The sequence below is a fragment of the Podarcis liolepis genome (assembly GCF_965112155.1).
Source record: "Podarcis liolepis genome assembly, chromosome: 5".
Taxonomy (NCBI): Eukaryota; Metazoa; Chordata; class Lepidosauria; order Squamata; family Lacertidae; genus Podarcis; species Podarcis liolepis.
The window spans coordinates 18,135,426-18,155,079 of record NC_139556.1 but is presented as its reverse complement, the minus strand read 5'-3'; the positions used below and the strand labels follow the sequence as shown (position 1 = coordinate 18,155,079).

Here is a 19,654-nt window from a genome sequence, read left to right as displayed (position 1 = left end):
GTCAGATCCTCCTCTAGTTTCTAATGCCACTTTTTCAGAATTAGTTCCACCAAGATCAGTGTGGTTTTCTGTGATCTGAGGTTCATAGCTGTCAACGTTTCCCTTTTTTAAAGGGAAATTCCCTTATTCCGAATAGGATTCCTCGCAAGAAAAGGGAAAAGTTGACAGCTATGCTGAGGCTTAGAATTTGCCCATTAAGATGAAGGCAAAGAATTCATCTGAGGTCTCCAGATGTAAAGTTGGATGGTATATCCCTATAAAAATTACAGCATAGCAGAATGTGGGCTAATGTAGAAAGTTACTTTTGTAAGGGTAAACCCTCAAGTGCCAACACATCCCAGTTTCTCATTTGGATGCCATGGAAATCTGTGGTTAAGTGGCTTCCTGACTTGTTTGCCAGCTAAAGAGACAAATGAAGCAGGCAAATGCTACAGGTAGGTGAACAGAGCTTCTGCAAATATTGGGTTTTTAAGTCAGGATTTGATTGTCTGAACACGGCTGCTGTCATGCCCTACTACAGGTACACATTTAAACCCTTATTTCTGATTTTATCACTGATGTGTTTAGTAAAATTACAGGGTTATACTCTTCTTTTGGTTCCACCAATTCCTCCCTCAGGCTTTGTAAACTCTGTTTCCTTTAATTAAGATCTCCGCAGACTACTAATTTTTTTCCTGCTTCTAAGAACAGAGGTTTGCTTACTAAGTGGCTTTTCTCAAGACTCATGTAGCTTTTATATCTATATGAAGGAGAAGATGATGCTTGTACAATGAGATTTGAAATTTCTGCTAATCCCTAAGGGTTAGATTCAGCTCCCAACTGCATCAAAACATGGAGTAAATCACACTGATCTCAGTGGGATTAATTCTGAAAGCGTGGCATTAGCAACCAGTGAAGGATCTGACCCTCCAAATGATATAAATTTATTCATCCTAAATGAGTTGTTGATTGTTCCTTTGATAATTAAGTACACAAGTCTATGATCCTTTTAGGATCACCTAATTAGTATCCAAATGATTTCACTTAATTGCTGCTGTAATTGGAATGTATAGGATTTACCTCCCTTCAAAATAATTATATGCACATTTTAGTATAAATTATGCAACAGTTTATTTAGTTTATAGATTATTTCCCACATATGGAACACAACTCATTAGGATGCTAGTTATCATAATCACAGTTTTGACAGGCATTTTCTAGCAAGAGCTCCTGAATCGTGCGTTTGCACAGCAAACCTTTAAAAACATAGCTCTGGGATAAAGCTACTCATAAAAGAAACAGAATGTGGCTTAGTAAGATACTCCCCGCCCCCAACAATTTACAGTAAAACCTAAAACTATAAAAATACCCATCATGTTGCTCAATATGAACTCAACAGCCAACTAGGCTAGAAGGCATAAATTAAAAATATCCCTCTTTCACTTTTCAAGAACGTAGTCAAGTTTATGACATAGCCTGTCATTTTAAATTACCCTTATTTTAAAACATTGCTTTACAGCACTATTATCTAACTACATTTTGGTTTTAGGTTTTCCTTTTTGACCCATTAATCTGTTTTGGTTTTTTTTAAAATACCCCCCTCCAAATTTAAGCACGCATATGTGGAAAATAGCACGTTGGGAACATTCTGGCAAAAGGACAAAAACTAAATACTTTGTCAAATCTGTGGACATTTTTCTCCTTGGAGCTACTAATTGTTATGAATGAAGAGCAAAGGGAGGAAAATAGAAATTGATTTACTGTACAGATAAGGGGCTACATTATCTGTGTGCGCTCATGCAGCGGGAATCGGCTGAAATCAATTGAGCTGTATCCTTTCATTTACTGTTCCTGTGTATTTGGCCTAATGCTCTGTGCTACTCAAATTATCAAGTCAACAAGCTATTGAGTTACAATAAGGGTTGATATGTTTTGCCAGTGATAGGCAAAACGTTTGTGGGGAAACCTACTGCCCAGCCCGACAAAGTCCTCTGATGCAAGTTATTGCCTGCAATTTCTGAAATGACAGAGATGATAGGACACAAACATGGGGACTTCTCACCTCCCCTATCAGCAGTGGTTCATTGGCATGAACCCTCTTGTTAATTTATGCTGAAAGTAATTTTCTGTAGTGTACTTGTGACGTACAGAGAGTTTTCTGTGGTGCTCTCTGAGAACCAGCCGGAGGCAGATGGTTAAAACGGCACTCCCTCCTTGCAGTAAATTGGATAGCTGAGAAATTCCGCACCATTGCAATGTTTCTCAAACTTGGGTCTCCGGCTGTTGTTGGACTACAACTCCCATCATCCCTAGCTAGCATAACCAGTGGTCAGGGATGGTGGGAGTTGTAGTCCAGCAAGAGCTGGAGACCCAAGTTTGAGAAAATGGTAGCCGAGGATGGGAACCTGTGGCCTTCCAGATGGCCGACTCCAACTCCCATCAGCCCCAGATAGCATGGCCAATAGTGAGGGGCGATAGGAGCAGGTTATTCAACCCTACTTTAAGGATCCAAACAACTGTTGCCTGTGACAACCACCACACTTAATACAATGGTTCAACTATCTAAAGCTTGACCTCTCTTTGGGAGTGAGGCTGGGCCTGTAGGCCTTTCTAGGCCTTTGATTCTGGTTTCTGTTCGTAATAATAATAATAATAATAATAATAATAATAATAATATATTATTTATACCCCACCCATCTGGCTGCATTTCCCCAGCCACTCTGGGCGGCTTCCAATGAAAATCTACCTGGAGAGATAAAGATAACACGGTCTTACAGGAGAGACTAGCTGGAATTACCTTTCGCCAACTGCCTTTAAATTTAATTTCTTTATTTGCAATTTCACAGCTGTACTTGAAAGCGAATTTTCTAAAACAACTAATGACACGACCCTGAACTCTAACAGAGATTCTTCTTGCTATGTATTTTTTTGAAGGCAGGTTGTCCTTTCTGATATGGAGATGAAGCAACACGGTGCCACATGTACAAAGCGCCACATTTATACTGGCACCTGTTTCCCCCCACAGGTGTTTATCATCTTTTGGCTCACCTTGTTCTGTCAACATTTCTTTTATCCTTCGGCTTTGTTGCCATTTTATTCCTGCTGACTGCCGAGACAGCTACTTGGGTAAGCTCGGCGTTCATCAGCACGTTCCACATGCAGCTGAACACTGTTGTGTTTTTCAAAAAGTGCACATCTTGAATCTTTCTGCCAAGATGGAAGCGCTGAAGGCTTTTCACACAAAAAACAAATGCCGGCAAAGCCAGATCAAGCAGTCTGTTATTCTGTGTTAGCAGACTTGGTGCTGCAACCAAGACATCAATTGATGAACCAGCTTCTTCAGAGAAGAGCAGGGGTCAATGAAGTTGTTAGTTCTCTTCCTTGGCATTGTTGCATTAACTTCACATCTCCATTTACAATTGATCCAGCTATGATTATGATTATGACTATCTGAATTTATATACCGCCCTATACCCGGAGATCTCAGGGCGGTTCACAGAACAAAATAAAAAAAAACACAAAATATATAATCAAAATTTAAAAAACCAATAACCCCCCCTCAAAAAACCCCACACATTATAAAAGCGCATAGGCGACTTTCTATTCATAAATTAGCCAAATGTACAATTCTCTTTCCCTGACTTCAAGGGTGCGGAATTGTCACTTATTAGCCAAACATTCATCACTATGAATAGGAAGGAAGGGATTTTTTGCTGCAGGGACCCTAGGGCAGGAATTCTCTGTACGCTCCACATAATGTCATGCATGGAACCTCCTTTGGGGATTCTTGTCAGCGATGGCCATGCAATTCACTGTCATGGTAGAAGACACACTCTGCTTTCACTAATCTACTGGAAGATGGATTACTGCTGTGTGTTGTTTGTGGGGCTGCCTTTTAAAGAGGTCCAGAAAACGGCTGCGGGATAACTAACCGGAACGAAACATTTGAACATATTAAGGCAGCGCTTCATCATCTAAAGCGGCTTCCAGGCCCAATTCAAAGAGCTGGTTGGGGCATTTAAAAGCCTTTAACAATTAGGGACTAGCTACATGACAAAAAACACCTCCCAAGTTTCGATGTGGCTTAGTACGTAGAATGAAGGAATAGATTGCTCTGAGGGAGAAGCATTCCTTCTCCAGAGTTCCAGTTCAAGACGGTTACAAACAGCAGCCTAGGGAGTAACTATACCACTCCCAGTTCCTTTCTGATTAACATCCTGCCAGATGAAAAGTTCTAGAGAGCTGGAAAACTTGATCATTATTTTGTGACATAGAGGTTGTTGTTTAGTCGTTTAGTCGTGTCTGACTCTTCATGACCCCATGGACCAGAGCACACCAGGCACTCCTGTCTTCCACTGCCTCCCGCAGTTTGGTCAAACTCATGTTCGTAGCTTCGAGAACACTGTCCAACCATCTCGTCCTCTGTCGTCCCCTTCCCCTTGTGCCCTCCATCTTTCCCAACATCAGGGTCTTTTCCAGGGAGTCTTCTCTTCTCAGACATAGAGTTAGCGAGCTCATTTGGAGCCCCAACGTAGGTTGTGGCAAGACACTTCCTCTGGTCCCAGAATACAGACTGAGAGACCAAAGGAAAAGAGACTGCAAAGCACAGCACCCTTTAGGAATTCTAGGGTAGGAAAAGGTTTGTTAGAAATCAAGAGATCACTCCCAGTCTACATGGCTCCTTCAGTGGCATAACTGGAACGCTATTGGTGGGACTCATCTAAGGCACTGGAAAGCCTGAGGTGGGCAGATAGTGCAAATTGCCCTTCCACCTACTGCAAGTCTGAGAGATGATAACAATGGATATAAAGAGCATCTTATGTTTCAAGGGTACAAATAACTTTTGAATCTGGAAGAAAGTAACTATTTGCAAGTAAGTGAGAAACATCACATAGATTTTACCCTGAAGATCAGAACACGTAACTCTGATTTTGTTCCAGCTATGTCAGTTACCTACCTGTTACTGGTCTCAAATTAAAGTGCTAATGTTGGCTTTAATGTTGACAGTGAGAGATTTTACTTTCTTGGGCTTCATGATCACTGCAGATGGTGACAGCAGTCACGAAATTAAAAGACGCCTGCTTCTTGGGAGAAAAGTGATGACAAACCTAGGCAGCATCTTAAAAAGCAGAGACATCACCTTGCCAACAAAGGTCCGCATAGTTAAAGTTATGGTTTTCCCAGTAGTGATGTATGGAAGTGAGAGCTGGACCATAAAGAAGGCTGATCGCCGAAGAATTGATGCTTTTGAATTATGGTGCTGGAGGAGAGTCTTGAGAGTCCCATGGACTGCAAGAAGATCAAACCTATCCATTCTTAAGGAAATCAGCCCTGAGTGCTCACTGGAAGGACAGATCCTAAAGGTGAGGCTCCAATACTTTGGCCACCTCATGAGAAGAGAAGACTCCCTGGAAAAGACCCTGATGCTGGGAAAGATTGAGGGCACAAGGAGAAGGGACGACGACAGAGGACAAGATGGTTGGACAGTGTTCTCAAAGCTCCTAACATGAATTTGACCAAACTGCAGGAGGCAGTGGATGACAGGAGTGCCTGGCATGCTCTGGTCCATGGGGCCACGAAGAGTAGAACACAACTAAACGACAACAAATATTGGCTTTTAAAGCCGGCTCATTAATCAGGTCACCTAAGGAATCAACTTCCCCAACACTTAATTAGGATCAGTTTCAGAAGTCTTGTTCTATGTTCTACTCATACATGGAATTAGACAGCAAGCACAAGACAATGGGACTTATTGGTAGTGGCATGGAGGTGGGATTCCAGGAAAAACAACTTTGGCAATAGCAACCACCACTGGACCCAATGAGCTTTAGCTATACACCATTTTGGCTTTAGGTGCAATCCCCAGAACGAAACCCCTCTGTAAGTTGCGGGCCTACTTTATACTGAATATCTTTTTAATTCAAAAAGCTTTCAGTATTTAGTCAGATGCTTCTTGCTTTGCTTTTAATTGAAACGATATCTTCATGTTCCTACTTTATTATTCCAGTTATAGTTTTGCAGTTTTATTCTGCATTTTTTATTGTACTGTACTGTTTTATGTTTGCTAACACATACTTTGAATGTATGCTACCAATTTTCTTTCTAGATTTCTAGCTCAATTAGATACGCTAATCTTGTGTTATCGAAAGCCTCAGGTAAAGTTTCTAATGATTCTGAAACTTTTAAACCGTTCTGAGCAAGTAAGACAAAATCCTCTGGCAAGAGCCACAAACTAGTCACAGTAAAAAGCAAGCAAACATCCCCACCTGTCAATGCAAGGAGCAGTAAAAAGGAATATCATTAGTAGTTACTGCTTGCTGAAGTGCTTGCAGATGGAACTTCAAGAGATCTGTACAGAAACCAACCGAGTGCAATAGGTACTGTAATCTAGCTGACTATAATTACACAATTATTGGTGAATTTGCTGTTGATAAACAATGCAAGCATTAGGATATTGTGGGTTGGTGTTTTTTGTGTTTTTTTTTACAATGAAGTGATTAAGAAAGCTGTTTATCCCCCTCCCACTATATCCTGTTAATAAAATCGGTGTTGCAGATGTTCATGTATGCGGCATTGATGTTTAATGGTGCGTGATGCTCTAGGTGGTTCCCATAACCTCGCTTTGTCTGGTATGAGCTTACTCAATTGATATGATAATAGAGAAAAGAAGGCTGAAACAAGCTGGGCTGTCCTAGCACAATTTGCATAGCTTTTAAATTTGCCACTATTTGATAGCCAACTGCTTATAGAATTCTTGTTCAGTTGTCACTGACAACAATATATTGTGCAAACAGCACTATGGAACTGCCTGAGCAGGTGGCAATGCGAAGGGAGAGAGCAGAGAATAACCAGCTTATTGCAGTTTTTATATCTGTTATCCAAATTGAATTCTGCTACTTTTTTTGTGAATAACTTCTAACATCCACCACATTTGGCCCAGGGCTTATTAGGGTTTAACATGCAAATATTGGAGCCGGATTTAGAATACTATGTTACACTAAAATATTCACTCTAGTTCCTCCCTCTCAATGTCAATTTATTTTGCTTGTTTGTTTGTTTAATCTGCATGCCACCCTTCATCCGAAGATCACGGGGGGGGGGGGGTTCACAACCTAAGAATACAAAATAAGCACGCAAAATGCATAATAAAAGACAAGCAAAAATAAACCAACAACCCCCTCCAACAAACACATTTGAAAGGCCATAGAATGCAACCGAAGTCTTAAAATTAACAAAACATGAGTCAATGTATTAATTCAGAGGGAATTAATACAAAGGCACCTGACTTGCACCCATTTTATAGACAGGAACTAGCATGAACTTCTGCATTTTCATGCTTGTGCATGAGCAACCACATTTCTCCCCCCCCAAAAAAAAACCTGACACATGTGCTGCTGCTGAAATGTCACATGCAACTGTGTGACTTGGGTCCGGGAGAGCCAAACTTCGATTTGGCTGTATTTATCCCATGCCAGAGCTCGAAATGGAGGCTTTGAAAAAGCGTACCCAAAAAAACACAACCAAGGTGCTAAGTTAGCTCACAAGCTCACCTGCAGGATCCCTGGTAACATTTGTTAAAAATAATCAAAGGATAGTATATAGTGATCGTATAGTGGTTAGTACTCTGCGTTGTGAAGACAGCCTCCTGGATCCACTACAGACATATAAAATACCACCAGCCAGGCCTCTGCTGCCTTCTGGAATGCAACCATCTGCTTATATTGTTTCCTGCTTCTAGCCCTTCAGATTCTTGGCTGCCACTTTTAGACTTGAGCTGTGCCTCCCCTGGATCACAACATTGCCTCCAACTCTGCCGGGTCCTTCTTTAAGCCCTGTTTCCGCAAGAATTCAAGGATTCCCACAATTCTGTTTCAACTCCAGTCACAAGATGAGGGCTATAGCAACAAATTAAAAATGGAAATTAGCCAAAGTTTTCAAGTAATTTTTCTAAGCAGATCGAGACTATGCAGTACAGTCATACCTCGGGTTAAAGTAGCTTCGGGTTGAGAATTTTCGGGTTGCGCTCTGCGACGACCCGGAAGTAACGGAACGGGTTACTTCCGGGTTTCACCGCTCACGCATGCGCAGATGCTCAAAATTGCATCATGCACATGCGCAGACACGGCGAATCATGACCTGCACACCGCCCAGATGCGGGTTGTGTTCTGCTCTGGACATGAACGGGGCTCCGGAATGGACCTCAGGTTACATACGCTTCAGGTTACAGACTCTGCTAATCCAGAAATAGTACCTCGGGTTAAGAACTTTGCTTCAGGATGAGAACAGAAATCGTGCTCTGGCAGCAGGAGGCCCCATTAGCTAAAGTGGTGCTTCAGGTTAAGAACAGTTTCAGGTTAAGAACGGACCTCCGGAACGAATTAAGTACTTAACCCGAGGTACCACTGTATTTGAAACCTATACATGGTATGAGAGTCACCAAGGCATCTAGCCCCTCCGCCTCCAAACTTCAGCACCTTCTGTACAAAGGCCAGCAAAGACAATATCCCAAGATGAAAACAGTTAAGAACCATTCCATACATAACGTTCTCATTTTGCTTTCATGAGACTGTAAAAGGACTATTAGGAAGTGTAATCATTGTCATCATCAAACACGGAAAATGTATGACTCGGGTGGCATCAGCCGTAACTAAATATTAAATTATTTAATGTAAACTCACAAGGACCTGAACCAATGGCCACTTTGTCTAATTGGATGACTATGATGTGAGCGATCAAATCCCAAAGGCGGTAAAGCAATTTCTGTCTGAATGTTTGTGCGGAGCAATAATAGCAGGCTGCATAAATATTTCACATTAAGGCTTCAAAGCATGGATCTTTTGCTTGACAGAATTGTTAACTGCGGCCAAAGTATGTTAACCATATATCTCAAATCTATAAAAAACAAAGCAGCAAAACATCATCAACCAGAGGTTGTTTGAAAAATACTGAGGCAATCGAAACGTGGGGGGGGGGGGAGCATGTGCTACAGTCCTCCTGAGACTGTATCCCTTTAAAATGTAGGGGGAAGAATCAGCCAGATGTTTGGCAGGAGGCTATGTACATTCAGAAATGATACGGTCTCAATAGCATTGTTCCACACCCCTTTCTGAACATCTGCACTAGCTCTCAATAGAGAGAGCATCAGTAATAGTTTGTTGCATTACTAACAAGAACATTATTGCTTAATAAAGACACTTATTTGTAAATTACCCTTCCCAAAATGCTTAAAACACACATGCACATTTGAGCTTAAATAATACCAGAACTGTATTCAAATGCTAATGTCTTCTACAAGGTAAGGCATGCCAGCAGATTTAATCACTGTTAACTAGAGGTTTAAATTCAAACCAGCCTCAACCTTGGGCAGTATGACATTATCAGAAAACCATTAATGGTCTGAAACAAAAGAGATGCACATTAATAAAAGCAAAAGCGTACAAAGGTAAAAAAAGGGGAAGTTTTATTAAAAGTATTGATCATGACCTAAGGCACCACAGACATTGATCTTTCTGCATCCTGCAAGAAAAAAAAATGTTAACAGCAACATATTATTGATCTATCATTAAGCTGGCTACAGAAGTCAGCTTTTAAATCTGAGTCTGTTATTACTGAAGAAGAAGGAAACTTGATAAATTTATGATATGGTAAATTCATGATATGTCTGCTTTAATTTCAGTGCCCAAATTTACAGGCAATCCCACTTCCCTTAAAGTAAATGGCAGGGGCTGACTAATTTCAACACATCTGGATTTTCCCTTTATTACTCTCTCTATATTTGATTTTGCATTGTCTTCTGGTACAATGAATGTCAACCATTACTATGAATATCTGAGTTGAAGAAAGGGGAGAAGTCTGGGTCCTTTTCCAATGATTTGCTATAAGAAGTTAAGTAGAGCCCTTCCCTTGGGAGCAACTATACAAAATATATGTATTTTAGGAAACAATACAAATATAATATAAATACACATGTTTTCTGTGAGTGCGCTTCAATTGGGCTGTAAGATTTCACCCTACCCATAACTAATGGTGGAGTATCACTACAAGTGAATTAAAAAAAAAATTGGAGGAAATTAACTCCAGTGCAGTAAACAGTGATGTGGAACACCATCAGAGAATTCTGCCCTGCTATGTACATTCACAGGAGACCAGAGATGCCACACTGAGGTGGGGAAATTGACACAAATTCCTCTCCCACACAGGTAACTTCCTGTGTGAGTGTAGGTTTTCATGCAAACAATCTATTATGAAAAAGCTTTATTCAAGCAATCTGCAAGGAGATCCTGAGTTCAGGTGGGAGGCTTTCGATGAGATAGAGAGGCTTGCACCGCTCTTGAACTGTGCTATTAAAGTACTAGGGCCCTGTGCATGAAAGAACAAGGGCTATATTTGGATTCTAATAGTTTTAGGCAGAAGGGTGTCTTTGGGGGGGAGAGGAAGCCCCCTAAGACCACAGCTTTTCCACACATTTGTCTGCTGCCCCAGAATAATTATACATCCGTTGAGTTGACACATCTTTGCTCAAGACAGTACTTTCAGCATGTTTTTTCGGTACCTTTGAAAACCTTATTAAAAAGCAAACCACCTACTGTTTTGCCACACTGACCAATGGGTACCACTTTTAAACAAATCAGCAAGCTATCTCTTTCTAATGCCTTGTGTGTCAGTGAACAACTTAACCTTGGCCTCACCCAAAATCGAAGTAGCGCACGTTCTACAGTGAGGGGGAAAAGTACTTGATCCCCTGCTAAATTTGCCCGTTTGCCCTCTGACGAAGAAATGACCAGTCCATAATTTTAATGGTAGGTTTATTGTAGCTGTGAGAGACAGAATAACAACAGGAACCCAGAAGACAAAAGTCAGAGATTGACGTGCATTATAATGAGTGAAATAAGTATTTGATCCCCTGTCAACCAGCCAGATGTCAGGCCACCTGGTATCTTCACTGTATGTAAGGAGCTGAGATTAGAATCATGTGGTCATTTCTTTGTCAGAGGGCAAACGGGCAAATTTAGCAGGGGATCAAATACTTTCCCCCCTCACTGTATATGGTGTCTTAGCTAATCTATCTGTAGAGCACGTTAATGTCAACCTAGTTAGAATGAGTTCCTTTCTCTGCTGGATGAAATACAATTGCCTCGGGTCTATTTTGGGGGAATCCTGCAACGTGTTTAAGTTTTTACTCTTGAGTAACTATACACTGGAATCTGCTCTGGATCAATATTGAGTAGAATTTCAATGACAGTTTTATCCTCCCAAAGTCAAACATTCGCTGTTATCTAAGTTGCTTGAGCCACAGGACAAAGGCTAGATTATGAAGGCAACTTGTCTGCTGTTAAAGAGTAGAAAATTCTCTCAACTGGGTGGCTTAAAGCACACACCTTCATGAGCATGCTAGTAGGGCCCACTGCCATTAGCCCATCTCTCATAAACCATTTTATAATGTACGGTTTGCGGGGCTGGAGGAGGCTGATCCATATTCAAGAGGAGAGGAAGGGTGTATGAGTGTGTATGGAGGAAATAATAACAAATTGGTATATCTTTGGAGAATTGCCCCACAGGCCATGCATTTTTATGTTCTTAATCATTATTAAACGACTTCATGTCACACACTGCCTGGTGAATGGCTGCGTCCTGACACAAGAACGAATTACAAATGAAATGGAAGATCAAGCCGTATTAGAGGGACTGCCTCTGGGAAATGAAAATCTTTAATTCTCTTTTATTATTGACATTTATTTGGCTGCCACGAATAACAACACGGCAAAGAGATTCGGCTACGCTTGTGTGCTGAACAGCTTATCCCTGGGCTCAAAACCGACTTAACATTTATCATGTTTGCTTATGGAGCTGACACTGTGGCATACACTTCTCTATCCATCTTGAATTTATTAGGCATATTTAGCTTTTTTTTAAAAAAAAAGAGGAAGGGCATCCCCTCTTTTGACTTGATTTTCATAAGGAACAAACAGCACAGTTTAGAAAACATTAGTCCTCAAATACACTTCTAATTACAAAAAAGAGAGAGTATTTTAGAGTGGATTAATGGCTATGCTATCACTTCCAGCTCGAAGAATGAAACAAATGCTTAGTGACAGAAGCTACTAACATGTATGCATAAATGGCCCTTATTATCATCTTGGTTCAGCCAGCCATAGAAGGTAGGGAGGTTTGTTTAAATTCTGAAGTTGTCCCAGAAGGAATGGTCATAAATTAATTTGGGAGGGAGCGGACTGCTCTCATACTGAGTTTTTAAAAGCTGGTTTAAGACAAAGCTGACTCAGAAGCAGAAGCAATATAGGAAGTCCCATGGCAGCAAAAATGAACATTGTGTATCGATACGCTGTGGGGTTATGACGCAAGTGTCTGCCATGATTAAAATTCACATTCATTGTGTGGATAGCTCCTGTATAACCTCTATGACCTATGAAATATCCAACAAAACTCTTGCCACTGGAGTAGATGTTTTAGCAGTAGTAGCGGTAAGGTTAGGGTTATGAAGCTCATCACCACAGATGAAGCAATAGAGTACTGAACTGTATGTAAATACATTTTGCTGCACAGAAACGAATGACAAACAGTATTCCCTGCTGCATAGGTTAGCAAGCCACAGCACTGTTTAATAAACAAGCATGGGCAATCTAAATTAAAAAGAAGATGTAAAGCCCCCCAGACAGTCATGTTTGTAATGCTTAAATTGGAATATCACATATCATCATTTCTTCCTCACAACAGCACCTCCTGCCCACTTTCAGAAGATGGGGAAATTGCCAACTGGGAAACCCTTGGAGTGGGATTTTCAAATAAAAGCAACTGGAAATTCACTTCACAGTACACACTTTCATTTCCATTGCCGCCTCTTAAAAGAATTAACTGTTTCAGCAGCTGTTGTATGGTGAACTCCTGCTCGTGGCCAACATAATTCAGTAGCAAATGCTCAGTGTATAAAACCAGAATAAAAATAATTTGAATCAATATTTTCAACCTGCTTTGTAAGAAGCAACTCACATTACAATATACATCACTGATCTTAAAACACACACACACACACACACACACACACACACACACAATATCAACAAGCAGGTCTTGTGTCAGGTGTGTACATGCAAGGATGATTAAAATTCCAAGCAGTGCTGGATTGTGGCCATTAGTACAACAAACTCAATTTTATGCAACATTTTGGAGAAGCAAAATATATTATACATCCTGTGGTATTCCCTCTGATGATGGGGAGCATCTGTCAGTGGAATGAGGAGGTAGGCAATTTATGGTGATTCTTCCCCCACACCCTAGCCTCCCTAAAACTTGTTCTGAAGGCTTTCCCCATCAGCAGAGGAAACAACATTGGATACTAACCAGAGCATATTAGTATTAAGATTCGTATTGTTATTGGTAATTATATCATCATCGTTTTCAAGAAACTCCCGAAGTACTAGTTCTGTCCTACAAAAGCGGGATTCCCCTAGATTTAAGCCATGGCTAACATACGCTGATCGCCGAATTGATGCTTTTGAACTGTGGTGCTGGAGGAGACTCTTAAGAGTCCCATGGACTGCAAGAAGATCAAACGTATCCATTCTTAAGGAAATCAGCCCTGAGTGCTCACTGGAAGGACAGATCGTGAAGCTGAGGCTCCAATACTTTGGCCACCTCATGAGAAGAGAAAACTCCCTGGAAAAGACCCTGATGTTGGGAAGGATTGAGGGCACAAGAAGAAGGGGACGACAGAGGACAAGATGGTTAGACAGCGTTCTCGAAGCTACAAACATGAGTCTGACCAAACTGCAGGAGACAGTGGAAGATAAGAGTGCCTGGCGTGCTCTGGTCCATGGGGTCACGAAGAGTCGGACAAGACTAAACGACTAAACAACAACAACATACACTCAAATGTTCAGCCAATCTTCTCTTTGTTTCCCAGAACAGCTGTTCTGATGCTTCTTTGCCTATCCGCCCCCACCTTCTTTTTCACAACTGTACAAGTGCACTTCATGCTCAGGCACCATATATTCCAAATCTTTAATCAACTTTGTTCCTTGCTTGGAACTCTTTCATTGGTCTGCATCCTTTCTGAAATGTGGCGGCCCACTGAGACCCAACCAATGCTGAATGGAGTGCTATTCCCTTATATACTTTGGATATAATGCTTAAAAGCTACGTACCTGTGGCCATAATAGTGTCTTCCTTCCCTTGGGTGAATACGACAACCCGCTGTCTTTTCAGGTTCGCTTTGGGCAAGGCTTGTGCTTTCCGGGCTATCTCCTTAATGTCCTCAGTCTGGTGACACAAAAAAGAAAAACAAAAGATGTATTGTATGTAGTACAAAAGAGCACACTTGAGATTTTAACTTTATTTGAATAATGTAAGGAAATTACTTTAGATATGAAAACAGACTTTTCCATTTGGATTCAAACTGTGGTTTGAGAACCTTGTTTGGTTTAACTAACTGTGGTTGGATTCATTTTGTTTTAAATGAATGTGGAAACATCCACTCCACTTAGAAACAGGAGAGAGTGAAAAAATGTTAAGAAAAGGCGGCATAGGGCACACGCCTATACCAACAAGGGCCAGTGAAACAGAAAACACTACTTTCCTGATCTCTCTTGCATTTCTAACATGCACGGATTAACGTTTTCCAAAGTTGTATCACTTCACTCTTGACACTAAACTTCATGTGCATTAGTGTTGCCCACATTTTTCTAGAATTACAGCATTTCCCTGTAACTTCATAATAATACAATGTTTCTGCAAGGAATTTGGTGTCATTGCCGTTTGACTGCCATTAATTCTTACACTAAGAGAGAGTAGTTTGTCTCCAAGAGTGTATCTGAAGAAGTGTGCATGCACACGAAAGCTCATACCAAGAACTAACTTAGTTGGTCTTTAAGGTGCTACTAGAAGGAATTTTTTTGTCTCCAAGAGTGATTGGAAAATCTCACTGTTCTCCCCAAAGTGAACATACATGGTTTTCTTCACTTTGATCGTTGATCCACAAATGAACACCTGCGTTTATGTCTACTAAGCCTTTTAGGCAGCTTGCAGCACAAGGCGGGTGGATGGGTGGGTAATGGGTTTCTACCCCAACCCTTGTTTTAGCCCTTACCCCTTTGAATGGCTTTCTGTTCACTGTCAGCCATCATCCTCATTGGCAGAGAAGAACAAAAGGGGCATCATGGAGAGACTGGAAACAAAGATCTGTACCAAGGTGATATTGCACAGGAGTAAGTCCCTCGCGGTAACAAAAGTGTTTTCTGTCCCTGCCCTATGAGGCCTTAGGTTACCTCCTATGCTTTCTTACAGATAAGCACAGCCTCCAAGCTGTTCCTTTATTTTAGCTAAAAAGATGGAATACCCATCAGTGGTGCCTGATCTCTCCACCTTGGATAATAAGAACAAATAAAGAATCAGAGCACAGTACTTGTGGAATACAGGGGGAGTACCAGTAAAACCAGGTCCCTTTCAAGGAAGGTAGAAGAAATGAACTGCCACTCTAAGGGAGGGACAACTCAAAGATCTTCTGGGAGTGATGACTCCCCCCCCCCCTGCCTTCAAGGGATTGGAGGATGACAAGCCACTTGGTGGTATCCCGGTGCCCACTTGGGAAAATGAAAAACTGAGTCTGAAGAATTTGACGCTACAGATGCTAGGCTCTTTGGCAGTGCAGAATATGGGGTGGGAATCCTCCACACGACTCTGCTCCACTCGTGCAGCACTGTGGGGATGGGAGGAAAAACCATGGAGGCTGAAGAAATTACATGGGGAAAAAGGTTCATGTCCCCCAGAATTATTGTTCTAATCAAATTTTATGCCTCCTGTGCCTGATTAAACAAATAAAACATACAGGAGATCCAATCAAAGATTACCCTCATCATGTGTAAGTTGGCCCTCCTTTGGTACATTCGTTTACAATCTGTCAGTGTCATTACAGATAAATCCAATCTATACTAAGAAATCCAAAACTTTCGGATGATTGTACAAATCAGTCCGACTCTATGACATACAAATTCTTGCACCGCATATTGTAAGCTGTTATCTGTTTAGCATGATCCTCTTATATCTGAAGTGGTTCTAATTACCATATTTTTCGCTCTATAACACGCACCAGACCACAAGATGCACCTAGTTTTTGGAGGAGGAAAATAAGCAAAAAAAATATTCTGAATCTCAGAAGCCAGAACAGCAAGAGGGATCGCTGCGCAGTGAAAGCAGCAATCCCTCTTGCTGTTCTGGCTTCTGGGATAGCTATGCAGCCTGCATTCGCTCCATAAGACGCACACACATTTCCCCTTACTTTTTAGGAGGGGAAAAGTGAGTCTTATAGAGCAAAAAATACGGTAATTGTGTCCAGAATCCCACTAGAACCAATTTGACTTTCTTGCAATACTACATAAAGTACAAAAGGCTCTTCGTTTTAAATCCTTAGCAGGGACATCTTTTAAGACATGTACCAGCAATTCCCATCACCTACTTTGCTTTTTGCTTTGCCCTGCTCTGGCCTGGTTTGTGTATCACAGTAAGCCACACAAATATTTGGGCTCCTGAAGAAGAGCTCCTAGCTGCCTTGCTTCTTCCCAGTCTTTTTTTCACCCCCATGAAGCACTAAGATAAGCCAAGATTTGGCTTAGCATGTCATCTGATCCAGGACTTAAGCTCTCTCCTCGGTAACCACAAGGTGTAGCCGAGAACAAGCCTTAGTTACAGCTTGTGGTTAGGGAGGAGAGACCTTAACCACAAGGTTGGGTTCAGATAACTTGCAAAGCCAAATCTTGGCTTGTGGCTCAGCGCACTGCGGTGTGGGAGTACAACAGACCAGGCAGGAGAAAACAGTTACAAGCTCCTCTCCCAGAGCCTGCGTAGTCCCAGGAAACCATAGATCATCTTACAGGAGGTTATGTTGCTTATCTCACCAGCATGCAAACTGCCTTTTCTCACTGCATATTTCTGAACCCTTTTTATTGCCTGAGATTCCCCCCCCCCTTTTGATTTTTTGTTAAAATATATATTATCCAAAACGTAGTGCCAGGTGTAACTGACCTTAACAAGGAAATAAAACCATGGTTATTTGTCTCCAAAGTTTATGGCAGACTAATTTAAAAAGGCATACAGATCATTTTATTAGAAGTTACCACAGAAAGGAGGAAATGTAGAGCTGTTTTTGGTGGCAGTCATGCCTCTCCCATAATGTTTAGTAGTAGCCTTAATCAGTCAAAGTACAAAGCTGCAGGTTTTTACAAAATTTCTCTGTGCAGTACCAACAGTTATGGCACTCTTTTATTGCATCTTCTTTTGAGTTATACAAGTAGCAATGGAACAAAGCTTGCCAGGCACAACAAATACCTAAAAAGCACTCTCTGCTCCCAGAGGAAACTGCCTAGTTATTAAGTACTTCTACACAGGTCTTTGCCCCCAGAAGCACATTGGGTAATACTTTGGGACAGGTCCTTTCCTGTGGTGGCACCCCAGTTGTGAAATTCCCTCCAGGTGCTAATTTTGGGTGCCATGTGAAAATGGTTCTCTTTGTCTCTACTTACAGTTGATTGCAAAGTTTGTTGTTTTTGCTACCATGGAATCTTACTGCTCTGAAGTTTTATATCAATTCTTTATTTTAATCCAGTTTTAGACAGCTTTTTGCTCAACATACCACTTTAGAGTGAAGGTGGGGAGAGTGGATTTTTCCTCCAAATGGAAAGCCTCCCTGCACTTAAATAACTAGCACTAGCTTATACTTTCCAGGATGCATTAGTTTTCTAAGTGGATGTAACCCCTTACATTAATAATGTGGCTCCCTCACCCATCTCCAAAGTGGTTCAGTCCATCATCAAATATTACCAGAACTCAGACCTGTAGTTCTCATGTAGATTTGAGACTCTGGCCTGAATCAGAAGCACAATTTATACTAAGAAAGGACGGTCTTAGTATATAGGTTGTGCTAAGGAAGAAAAGGTGCTTATTTAGTATTTCTTATGTTATAGGTCCTAAGGGCAACTGTGTATACTGGACCTCCATTCAGCTTCTGATAATGTTCTCAAACAGCAGTCAATTAGAGCCCTTATTCTACTATAATTTTCCCTTTAGTTTTCGTGATTCTAAAAAGATCTAATGGTGAACCATTTTCATTGCTCCTTTTTCGCTGTGAGGTTTGGGGAAATGTTAAAGTTACAGAATAAAAACCCTCAATGGACACATTATCAAACATCATACATCACCATTGGCAGATCTGATATGTCACTTGCTGCCAAGCAAAGGGGGCAATATGGGATAAGATCACAATCTCTGTGCACTTTGCTAATGCAGTGAAATCAGACGTGGCAGATTTAGGATGTTCAGCAGAAACTGTGCTAGGAAGTATAAGAAAGTGCTAATGGAAAGGTTAATAAAAAGGTGTTTGGCAGACATTTGCAAAAGCATTTTGTCACTCGGTGTTAATTTAAACCAGGCATGCCCCAGGTTTTCAGCTTAAGGAAGAAATGAAAACATAAAAAGGGCAAGGCTAATACACGACTTCCATTCTTTGCTGTTCCACTATACCATACTATAGATTTCAAATAAATTGTGCTAAATCGTGAAGACCTAAAACACTGTTTTATTTGACAAATCATGTTTATTCTAATAGAGATTGTAAAAAAAAAAAAACACCTTTCAATTTGCATACTCTTCATTTCTATAAAAGCAGCCACCACAAAATAAAACTGCAAAGCATATTGCGTTAACATTATAAAGATGGCGCAGATGTGTGTTGCTTTTGAGTTATCTTGAAGCAATCCAAATTGGACATACACACAAAGACACACCACAGATGTGCTTCTCTTTCTCTTCCTTTGTACTTGCCCAGACCCAAAGGAAAGTATCAGATCAGCGTATGGCCCCCTAACTGTGTGGGTCTGATAATGCAAATGGGAACTGAACAGCCCAAGAATCAGCTTTCCTGATGTATTTGCCTGATGAACAAAACACTTGAGGGGTTAAGGCAGATGCACATGTACAGAAAAAGGCTTCGTGCACATTGGACTGCAAGGATCACTTAATATCAAACACATTGGTTGTCACATTATATAGTGTCTGGCGAACGCTAGGAAACAGTCCCCATGTCCTATAGGTAGTAGTTCTCCTGATCAGGCTATTGGGAAAATGGTATGCTGATAAACCCTCCAGAATCTGAAGCATTCGCAAATAAAAATACTAAAGTCAAGAGTAGACCCTCTAAAAATGATGCACAATAGACTAAACAAAAGACAGAGACTGTGTGTGTGGCTGTTAGGAGATTGCACATTTGTACAAACCCAGATGGAAAATACCACTTGTGCCTGTTAACAAAAGAACAGCCCACTTCTCCAAAAAGAGACTGAGTGTAAAAGGCAGGGTTTACGTTAATCAGCTCTTAACAATTCCACATACCACCTTACTAAAATTCATTTGCATGACGATAATCCACATATGGCAGAGTTTAAGTTATTTAAAATGGTGTTATATTTCAGTATTTAGTCCTGCCTCACCAATGCTTTAGCACTGGATCTTTATGGAGTGTAATTCAGCTAATGAGGTGGCTTTTTAACTGAGCAAACTGACAGGCCCCATATCTGCAGAGGCAGCTTGAAGCCGTGCCCAACCTCTCAGCTTCCCAAGAGGCTTTTCAAAATTCAATAAATAACATCTGTAGGCGATGTTGGGTGCAGACCTA

General features: G+C 41.0%; 1 protein-coding gene across 3 annotated transcripts in view; it reads right to left on the bottom strand.

Annotated features, from left to right (window-relative positions):
- Positions 1-19,654, bottom strand: part of ADK (adenosine kinase) — a 200,871-nt gene that overhangs the window by 24,686 nt on the left and 156,531 nt on the right. For all 3 annotated transcript variants that reach the window (XM_083502793.1, XM_083502795.1, XM_083502794.1), the window contains exon 9: positions 14,139-14,253. In XM_083502793.1, the coding sequence (XP_083358919.1) occupies positions 14,139-14,253 (115 nt within the window). The remainder of the gene's footprint in view (positions 1-14,138; positions 14,254-19,654) is intronic.